At 44.9% G+C, this 11064-nt stretch overlaps 1 protein-coding gene across 1 annotated transcript; it reads right to left on the bottom strand.

Annotated features, from left to right (window-relative positions):
• Positions 1-3236: 3236 nt before the first annotated feature.
• On the bottom strand, positions 3237-10105 carry vps33a (VPS33A core subunit of CORVET and HOPS complexes). Its single transcript, XM_030370902.1, has 13 exons — positions 9953-10105; positions 9724-9789; positions 9498-9625; positions 9187-9367; positions 8881-8997; positions 8554-8728; positions 7366-7559; positions 6152-6278; positions 5710-5777; positions 5270-5407; positions 4976-5113; positions 4475-4643; positions 3237-3817 (listed from the first exon to the last, which is right to left on the bottom strand). Exons 1-13 carry the CDS (start codon positions 10052-10054, stop codon positions 3624-3626), a joined length of 1797 nt encoding a protein of 598 aa, XP_030226762.1. The 5' UTR covers positions 10055-10105; the 3' UTR covers positions 3237-3623.
• Between the last annotated feature and the right edge of the window lie 959 nt (positions 10106-11064).

The raw sequence follows: 11064 nt of genomic DNA, 5'->3' as shown, positions 1-11064 counted from the left end.
AACAGTCAGTGGAGTGACCAGGTGGCCAAGGCCTCCAACATGGGCTAGGGATAACAACAGACCCCCACAGAGGGGACCGGGGTGAAGTCATCGATAGTCAATCCTATTCAATACATCTACTGCAGGTTCGGCGAGGAGTCTGACCTGCAACCACACACAAATCAAGCCTCACCTGCCTGTGAACCTGAGAGTGTCCCCTGAGACAGAGAGCTGCTCACCAGTAACCACAGCGGTGCCTGGATGGGTTAAGCAGTCAAGACATATGTTACTTGTTTATTGGACAACCTAACGTTTAGATTTACAAATAATACTTTAGTACATTTTTACTTAGAGTGTTAGGACTATTTTTAAGATGATGTGTGACCTCTCAAAGTAACAAGTAACAGTTTGTAGTTACTCGATCTAATACAAATTAATGCCTGGAATGAATAAGTATAAAGCATAGAATTCTCAGGCACTACAGATGTTTCTGTGCTCCTTTAAAATACCCGCAGGAGAGTCTGAAAAGTATCATCATACACATATAAATATTGTATTTGATATAGCTTGCAGTGAGGCTTATAAGGCAGCTATTTAAAAAAGTACTTATATATAGCATGTGAATTACCATGGTAAGTGGATGGACATGATGTTGCATGTATCATAAATAATTGTGTATCTCAAAATAATCACAGTCAACAAATAAATGCAATTATACAATTCAAGACAATTTAATTCTAAAATAAATCATACAAAGTCACTTGAACAAATGTAGAAGCATTCAGTGAGCACAAAACGGGCAGGTTCTTACTCGCAACGTACCAGTTCAACTATGTTGGTTAAGAGGAACAGTCGGCTGTCTGATTCCTTTCGGGCACATAGCAGTTTCCCACTGGAGGAGTTAAGTACTTGATGTGAACCGAGCATTAAGGAACTGTGGGTCCCTAGGCATTGGTTCCACAGAGCCTGGGCAACGGATGTCTACAGTCTTCACATCAGTCTGGATCAAAAGAAGCCTGCTTCATCATCCACAGGAGGCACATGAAATAGGTGTAGTCGGTATCTGAATCATGTTCTGTATCGGGGAAAGTCTGCCAAACAATGGATTCTCCTCAACCATCATGAGGCCTATAGTTGTTAAACCCAAACTGTAACTCTGATCTGATCCATATGCACTATTCCATTGCTTAATCAATATAGCATTTGATGCTTTTACATACAGTTAATGAAAAGCTTTTTATAAGATTCGATGATTTCAACAATGACATTGACTTGAGAAAAAGGCTAAAAGTGCTGAATAAACATATTGAATACACCTATATCTAGTTCCTGTGGTGTGTTGAATGACATGACGACTGTACAACCACTTTGAGATGGAACCTTGAAGCCATATGGAGAGAGAGAGAGGGAGAGAGAGAGACAGAGACAGAGACAGAGACAGAGACAGAGACAGAGACAGAGACAGAGACAGAGAGAGACAGAGAGAGAGAGACAGAGAGAGACAGAGAGAGACTGAGACAGAGAGAGAGAGAGAGAGATGTAATCTTCTCCTTTTTTCTTTATTTCTTCCCAACCATGAAATAGGTCGTCCATCGGGCCAGGAGCAAGGCACCAAACAACACAGTGTAGCTAAAGAAAACGAATTTCAGAACTTCTCGAAATGTCCGGAGGAATCTGATGGACAGGGGCTCCACCTCAAAGTCCATCTGGATCTTGAGCTCCTGTCCGGCCCCTCGACTCAGGTGGTCCATGGCTTTGATTTGTCCCATCGCTCTGAAATAAAGAGGGGGGAAAAGGGGGTTTTGGACATTTACTGCTGCTGTTTCGGATCCATTCAAAGACGTTCCCAGGCCAGCAAATTTCAGAAATCAAAATTCAAAATTTATTTGATAGGAATTCTCATTTAAGAGATATACAAGCACTATAGTCTCCTGCTGTGAGGCCGAACTGTTAAGCCGCAAGGTAAACTGGCCTTGCTTTTATAAGTACATGCTGAGGGTATTTATAAGGGGGCCATTAATAATGTATTTGTAATTGCACAAAATGGGTTCAGTATTGATCTGCAACCAGAATAAATGAACAGATAAAAAAAATAAAAAGATGCATTATAATCAAGTTTTAAAAGTCATTCTTACTAGGCCTACTTCTAGTCTGTTATTTGATGCGCTGTTTTCCCCTCAACGAATAAAGATTAAAAAAAGCACACCCTGAGGATATAAATATGCACTGCGAATGAAATGATTGACATCACAAACAAATAATATTAACTTTCAACTCTTTATATTATTGTATATTGCCTGCACACCACAAAGACATAATAGATTCAGGTTTAAAACAAAAAGCATGGGAAACATAAAATGGATCAAAGAGGCAGAAAAGTGACTTACCTTTGACGGTCAGCCGTAAACAGAACTGCTCGGTGAAGGGGCTTCTGTGTTTCCAGCCCAGAGACACTTTCTCAACTGAGTTGCCTTGCCTGCCTGAAGTCCTTATGACAGAGGAGGAGCCCCAGGCTATTTAACTGTTTGATAGCCCTGGGGTTTTCTAAGTGGAAGGTTAAGCCACACAGTGCACCTGCTCCTCCAAGAAAAGAGAATTCGATTTTCTACTTTAAATTATATTCTGATCCAAATCCCCCCAAAACAAACACAGCCTCTGCAGAATAAAGTCAGAGGCCGTCTCAATATCTAACAATAAACCTGTCAGTATCCAACGGGCAACCTACGAGCCTATCTGCCCATAAGAGCAAGGAATGGACAGGCTATCGATTGCTAAAAGACACCAATGTCCTTTTATTTTCCAGCGCTGTTATCGTCTACCGGAACACACAGCAAATGGCTTCCTAATTCAATCAGTGCCCTGTGCTGTCAGATCACGTGCTGCCATAGGGCTGGCTGCTTCCAGACAGCAAAGGGCCATTATCGGCTGATCGGAGAGCCTGTTACCCAGCTAATTGCTCCTTCAGAGGGCTGGGGGGGGGGATGTGGTGATGGATACACTCCCATCCGCTCCTCGTCTCCCTCTCGCCCCCCGCACACGGGGAGAGAGATGCACAGACTGTATTACGTCATTAGTATACTGTATTTAGAGAAATTAAGTTTAGTAATTAGGGCGATGCAATATTTATTTCGCTTATAATATGTGGAACCACAAAATCCCAAACCTCTTAGGCAGATGAGTCAATTTGCTGGAACGCATTTTATTAATTCATTCAAAACATGTATTTGCAAAAATTAGAAATAAGGCCAAACGAGTTCTCATTTCTTATTAGTTATTTTTATTGGAAAAAAAAATCGCAAGCGCATTGCATGTTCCAAACACTCCCTCCCTCCTTTATTAACATATATACAGTATCCATCGCTGCTCAACAGCCCAGAGTGATAACCTTAGAGAACCCAACGTATCGAGGGGACTATCGGACGATCGGACGTACAGAACAACACAAAGCGGAGTCGGACTCTCGTGTGGCTTGAGAACAATGACCCGTGTGACCTAACACGCTACACCTGTTCTGCCATCGGCGGGACCGACTTCAATCGGACACCTGCAGCACACAGAAGGGCCAGACTGAGAAAGGCAGAGGGGCTTGATGTGGCCAGGTGTGAAATGCCCCCCCCCCCCAACCCCCCCAGGCCAGCCGTGACTCAGGGGATCTGCGTCTCCGGGTGGTCCATGAGGGATTTGATCCAGCTGCTGCCGTTGATGAGTTTGGTCGTGGCGATGATGTACTCCATCCCGCTGTCTTCCATCTGCGACAGGAAACGCAGGGCGGTGATCTCGGCGTACGTCACCCCGCCCAGGAAGAACACCAGCGTGGTGCGGTTCTCCCCCTGTTGGCCTGTCCCCAAACAAACAGCGACAACACACATGAGAGGAGCAGCAGGTGGTCACACATGGTGTCACCCCCCTGAGAGGAGGCTGAGTGCAACACAGGATGGCGTTCGGCCATTTTAAAACCAGCGTGCTTTGGAAACGTGGAATAAACACAAATCGGTGGATCCGTCGCCCTCCCTTAAACTGAGGCCCCCATTAACACCTTTTTTCCCGTCATACAATGGAAGACATGCAGAAACAAGTCAGGTTGAGTTATTCTATTTTAATTAGCACATTTCAGAGACAAGTGTGTAAATACCGTTCACACATTGTCCCGACCACAACACACACACACACACACACACACACACACACACACACACACACACACACACACACACACACACACACACACACACACACACACACACACACACACACACACACACACACACACACACACTTTTCCCCCATTGTCGATTGCCGCAGTAAATCGCCTGCTTCTTTCAGCTTTTGGACAGTGCAGGGAACAAAGCCCGGCCTTATCTCCACCCAGCAGCACGCAGGAGGGTTGTTTACATCCGTGTGGCTCCTGTAAACCCAGCGTCCGGGGCCAACACGCCACCAACCACAACTACATTTCCTGGAGTATTTTATTTAAAATGCTGGGGGTTGTTCTTACGTTTCTTGTGGAGCCCGGCGGGCAGCTGCTGCCTCTCCTCAAAGTGAGGCCCGGGCAGCATCTTCAGCACCTCCTCGATGCTGCGCCAGCCGGGCCGGGCCAGGACCTGGGTCAGACGGACGCTGAGAGGGGCGTAGCCGCTGTACACGTAGCTGATGTCGTTGGGGGTCTGGACGGACACAGACAAACACAATCATTTGTTTAATTAAATATTAATTATTTTGTATAACAAAAGACGTCCACTTGGCAAAGGATGACAAATCGTACAAATATGCCTTGCAGATAAATATTAAGCCTCACACACACACACACACACACACACACACACACACACACACACACACACACACACACACACACACACACACACACACACACACACACACACACACACACACACACTAAAAAACATGGGGTAGACGGGTGGACGATTGACGTTTCCTCCACCTACTCCTCTCCTAACCCCGCCTGTTGAAGTCGTCTCGGCAGCAGGTGACTCACCTGCTCGTTTGCGTCTTCCATCCACAGCTTCAGGGTTTTCCTGATGGTGGGGTAGTTGTTCCTCGAGTTGGTCTGTAGCTTCAGGAGCCCCGTCTTCTCCAGGTTGTTCAGAGTTAGCATGTGCTCATAACCGTAAGTCTGAAAAAACAAGACAAGAGACGCCATATGGTTTGCGTCATCAAGTTGGGTCTCATCGTTGGCCAGGGTGACACACAATCCCAATATTGATCATAGAGGAAATACATTATTACAATCGATGATGTAATGCGTTGAAAAATTTCATTTCCTAACTACCTGCAGGATTTCCCTCTTGTAGAAGTCCAGCACCTTCTGCTTGAGGCCGTTGTTGCAGACAGACTGCATGCACATGAGACGCAGGACCTTGATCAGAGGGTCCTTCTGGGAGATGCAGTCCTCGATGTACGTGTTGACCTGCACAATGGATTCACGACTTTCAAATTCAATTCAGCATTTGAATCATTATGCTCTTGCTCAGACTCCCCATTTGGACTCCACAGGCGTTTGTATTGGATAAATAACCAAAAGAAAATAACCAGAATAAATACAATTTGCAATCAGTGAAATCATGAGGTACAAATTTACCTTATTTGAGTGGGTAAATACTCGAAATGGAATGTTTTTTTCGAGTATGTATTTCAACACTCAAAGCAAGGGAGAGGAGCTCCATCCTATTCGAGTGCTTAGGAGACAGACACTGGGTGCATGGGCCGTACCTTGTCTGTGTCCACTCCAGTCATGAACTCCTGTTCCACCGTGAGGTTATCAAAGAAAGCCTCGGATGCTACAGGACAAAAGACAAAACCATCAGCTTCAAAAGCATTCCTGTGCTCCTGAACACTTCTCTTCTCGGTCCAGCTCATATTGCTTTACATCTACCATTCAAATGTTATACATATACATTTCTTTAATAAATGAGAAGGTAGGGCTAAAGCATCTTGATCGAGGACGCCTACAGGTAGCTTATGGACTACCTGTAGGAGGTTCGAACTCACAACCTTTCAGGGAGTCCAACACCTTAACGCCAAGACTAACTGAGCAGTAAAAAAAAATGTAGGACGTGCCGAGCTATCAAGACACACAGTTGAATCCTCGTCATGAATCACATGTAGTCGGGATGGGAGATGGGAGACGGCGGCCGGTAGGTCGTTTACGCACTTGTGAGGTCCTTGATGAGCTCCGCGATGGAGGTGTGGTTAGCCAGGGAGCTACGGGCCGCCTGCATGTGTGGCAGCTGGGACACAAACTGCTTTATCTCTCCCACCGTCTTAGCGTTGTGGCGCTCCTGAACAGCGTGAGGAAAAAATGATTAAATCGTGAGTCGAGCTGCTAAAAATATGAATACACGGGGGAGCGTCAAACAATTAAAAGATGAGGCCGAACAGGCACGGGCGTGCAATACAATAAATACACGAAAATAACACGAATCGACAACAGGTGCGTTGGTGTAGTTTTGCTATGCAGGCTATAGGAGGACTTTCTGTCCTTCATCCAAATCTGCTTTGAATATCAGCGAACAGCAAATAAGAAAAACAACAGACAAACGTATGTATTGTATGTACGTATGTATGTATGATGCACTTCTTATGACAAGTGTACTTATTGTAAGTCGCTTTGGATAAAAGCGTCTGCTAAATGCCCTAAATGTAAATGTAAAAATGTAGATATGCTACTGATGATGTCATGGATCCTTGTGTATCCATCATCAGTTTACATCAGTTAACCACCTGGTTTTACATCAGTTAACAACCTGGTTTTACATCAGGTAACAACCTGGTTTTACATCAGTTAACAGCCTTGCACATCTGGTTTAGGTAACTGATGATGCTGCGTCACAGTGGCTGCTGACAAACTCCACTTACAACAGAATATATTACACATCAACTAAAAAACGGACAAAGGACAAATCCGATTGCGATAGATTCGTCACATCTTTGAGGTGATGCGTTAGTGGGCTAAATCTATTGGTTTTCCGTTGTGGCCTTTGTAGTGACAATCGACGCATGGATTACGATCTGATTAGATTACTTTGTCGGCCAATTAAAGAAAGGGCGATAATACCAACAACTAAACGGCTCGTTACTTAAATGTATAGACATGTGTTGTAATGTTGTATACATTATGCGTTTTTCATTGCTGGAAAGCAAATAATTTGTCTGACAAATGGGGTCGTTGCAGTTTCTCATTAAAACCATGATTTTCAGATCCTCGTTATTGGATTGTGCCGAGGTGCTCATTGTGCAAAAGGAAAAAAGAGAAAGTTTTCATTTCCCAGAACAATGCCAAATCCTGAGAGAAACCGGTGCTGTCAACGGCATGACATATTATAAAACCCACACCTCCCACCAGTGTGGTATAATAGACTGACTAACCTCAAAGGCAGCTGAAATTATCTTGGCCTTCTTGCTGAGGGCAGCACCCACAGCGTTGAAGTTCTTATCTCGGATCTCTGCGTACAGCTCCTCTGCGGAGTTGAGCTGCAGCTTTTTGGGCTCGGTGGGCAGGTCCTTGCTGCCCTCCCCCTGCTTCTTCTGGGCAAACTTCTCAGGTGGCAGCTTCACATAACCTAAATCAAGAGTAAGTCATGCATAAATAGATAGTAATGTGTACAAACTGTATAGTTTTAAATGACACTAATCAAGTATTTCTCGATGCTCTCTGCACTCTGTCCAGTTGTTGTTGTTGTTGTTGTTAAAGCTAGGGTATGTCATTTATTTTATTTGTTGAACCCCCGACAGCAATCTATGAATCAAATGCTCTAAAGATCTAACAGTTATCTTTCACCGTCAGAGGTCGTTAACATGCCCATCCAATCATTTCATCAGGCCAGAATGAAATGATTGGATGGCCCAACTGTCTATCTACCTACATACCTGCCTACCTGCGGGCACACTGCCAGTGGTCTCATTACGTGTGACCGTCTTCTTCAACAAGGCTCAGCAGACTTAAAGCTAAAGCTAGCGAGCCAGTCCTGTGTTTAGGGCGAGTGGCTTTAGTGGGAGGCCTGAAGCGAGGGGCGGGAATTAAGCTTACTCAGGCTGGTTTCTCCAAAGCTGCCTACCCCAGCTTTAAACTGACGGCGTAGCAGTATTTTCTGTGTAGCTACTCCGATTCTGATTGGATAATTTATTTGCTCTCATTCTAACTTGTAAATTGCTTTGGATTGAAGTGTTTGCTGGATGACAAAGTGTAATGTGTAATGTGAAAGAGACGTATTTACATTTAGGCCATTTAGCAGATGCTTTTATCTAAAGTGACTTACAATAAGTACATCTGTCAGAAGAAAGAGAAACAAAAATATATTGTTGTCGGTACAGTAAGGATGGTCATAGAACCAAGTGCCAGGCACTAACAATCACTAGGTTAACCCATTCCCCGTACACAACAAAGATAGCTAGGATAAGATGCAACACAATAAGAATTGCTATCTTTTTAGTGCAAGGACAGTGAATCCAGAACCGTGTCTTTCTGAGGAGCAGGTAGAGGTTAAGCATCGGGCTTTCAACGCATGGGAACTGACCCCTGCCCCTCTACGATAAGGCGTCCGTAAACAAACGGACCGTTGGTGATGCCGTAGATCTCGTCGATGAGGCCCTCGTAAGTGAGCTGCGTGGCCAACGGCGTCAGCAGGTCCACGTTGCGGTCCAACAGCAGAAGCGTGTCGAACACCGGCAGGATCTGGTTCTGGCTGCCCGCAAACTCCCTCTTCATCCTCAGCATCATGTTGGCCACATGCTACCCCAGACCCAGATAAACAAGACACCGTTCCAGGACACACGCCAGGTTGTGAAAACAATGATGGGCGTTGTAATTGTTGTTGTAGTATTAACAGCAGCATTATGCTTCTGTGCAAAGACATAGACATACACAGACACGCTCAAACTCACCCTTGCACAATCGCCTTTGCCATAGATCTGGGGTATGGTGCCATATAGCGCCTGCAGGGTCATGAGCCCTTTAGCGGTGTGGTACAGGGTGGTCTGGTCGTTTTCCAGATAGCACTCCTGTAGCAGATCAATATGATTAAGTTAAGAGCAATACTACATTTGAATTAACACCCGGTTTAGGCATCAGTAGGTAAGTAAGTCGCCTAAAAGTGGTTGCTGCTGTTACCGTTGTGAGGCAGACAATGTAATGCATCCCTGTTTAGTATTTGTGAATATGCTATACGTGTACACACAAACTCAACACACCCTGAAGGCTCCTTCCGACTCCATGGAGAGCAGGTCGCCGTCGTAGGGAATCAGGTCCAGGATGTACTCGTCGATGTTGGTGAACGAACCAAGGACCCCTTGTTCCTTGAGGCGCTGCTCGCACAGCATGCTCCTCCGTGGCACAAACAGGATGTGGTAGTCCCGCGAGTTTGACTTGTCACTGAAGGAACCACAGTTAAAGTGAAGAGAGCTTTATTAGAGGCTACTATTACTATTACAGAAAACGACCAATACGACCAAATTTTTTCATGTTAGCTTGGAATACTGGACACACACATATTTATACAAACCTAAACACATTCTCAGCAATGATGTCCATCAGCTCCAGCCTGGGACGCACAAAGAAGATGATGTTTTTGACATCTGCAGGGGGGAGGCGCCCTCCCTTGAGGGTAAACATCTTCTCCACTTCATGTTCCTGAAAGGCACGGCCATACAGCTTTGTTCATTCACTACAGCAAAATGAGGATCAGGTCCAAAGCCACCCGCCTGTGAATGTGTATACGAATAACGTACCTTCAGTAAGGAGTACTGTGCGATCAGGCCAAAGGGTCCGGTCAAATATTCATCCCAAACTATGGCCTGCAAAGCAAAATAACCCGATTCACGTGATTTGACATCAGATCAGACCCATCAAATCTGACTCAGGATATGATGAAGCACGAATGCTCCATGCAAGGCAAGAAACGCCGTGGTGTGATCATCGTTATCAAATGAACATGTGAAAACCGAACATGTGAAATACCTTGCTTCCCGCACATTTGTCCAAGAATTCTCGAAGCTCCTTGCGTGCTGCTTCTCTCAAAATGTTTAGATTCACTCTTCCATTGGTGAGGTGAGCGGCCATCTTTCCTCTGCAGAGGAAAACAAGTGGAGGTCATGTGACTGGGCGGTAGGCGCGGTCGTCACGTGACAGACGCAGCGCCGCACACACTAGTCACTAGTGAGGCTCTGATATCTCTTCCTAACCCTCATGTTAGTTGATGTGTGTATTTTTGGGGTTGAAGCATATGTATTGACATTTAAGCAACCAGCTATTGTAGGCATTTCACGATAGGTAAATTATAGGATTTGAAGAGATTGAGCGTTTGTTGGATGTAATTCATTGTTTGTCCTGCAGATGGCAGAATATCCCTACAGGAGCCCATCGCAAACGTCAAGCGCAATGTCACTATCCTCACAATGGGGAATTATTGTGTGAGCAGAGTCAATAGTTGCTACTGAGAGAGAGAGAGAGAGAGAGAGAGAGAGAGAGAGAGAGAGAGAGAGAGAGAGAGAGAGAGAGAGAGAGAGAGAGAGAGAGAGAGAGAGAGAGAGAGAGAGAGAGAGAGAGAGAGAGAGAGAGAGAGAGAGAGAGAGAGAGAGAGAGAGAGAGAGAGAGAGAGAGAGAGAGAGAGAGAGAGAGAGAGAGAGAGAGAGAGAGAGAGATAAGGAGAGCATGATAAACACATTCCATATGCAATACACCCACACAAAACACATCACGTTAACAGGTTTAAGAGGTCAGAAATGGAGCAAGATTATTCTGCGCCTGCTAAGCAATCCGATTAGAGAAATCCTGAAATCAATTGTAAACACAGAGGCACTACAATGTGTGTATATGTATGCAAGGTTTCCAAAATTATACTGAATACATGCAGTTGAAGACTCCCATGTCCAAGGGGACACAAAGTTTCGTGCAACGCATCCCTCATGCTGTTCCAGATCACCAATAGATGGCGGGATTTGACAAGCAACTCTACGAACTCCAGATCGTTCAGATTGAAATCGTATTTATTTTTTTTATCGCTGCTAGTTTTAATGCCAATCACACAGGTCGAATAGTGGATTCAGCAACAAGATATTTAAGTGTCTGCT

This window comes from Gadus morhua, chromosome 11, assembly GCF_902167405.1.
Source record: "Gadus morhua chromosome 11, gadMor3.0, whole genome shotgun sequence".
Lineage (NCBI taxonomy): Eukaryota > Metazoa > Chordata > Actinopteri > Gadiformes > Gadidae > Gadus > Gadus morhua.
This window is presented reverse-complemented; position numbering and strand designations above follow the sequence as displayed.

Coding starts and splice junctions, on each gene's coding strand:
- vps33a (XM_030370902.1), bottom strand. CDS start 10,054: ATGGCCGCTCACCTCACCAATGGAAGAGTGAATCTAAACATTTTGAGA. Junction 8,998..9,186: donor AGTCGGAAGGAGCCTTCAGG/GTGTGTTGAGTT, acceptor GATCTGCTACAG/GAGTGCTATCTGGAAAACGA. Junction 5,114..5,269: donor ACAAGAGGGAAATCCTGCAG/GTAGTTAGGAAA, acceptor TTGTTTTTTCAG/ACTTACGGTTATGAGCACAT.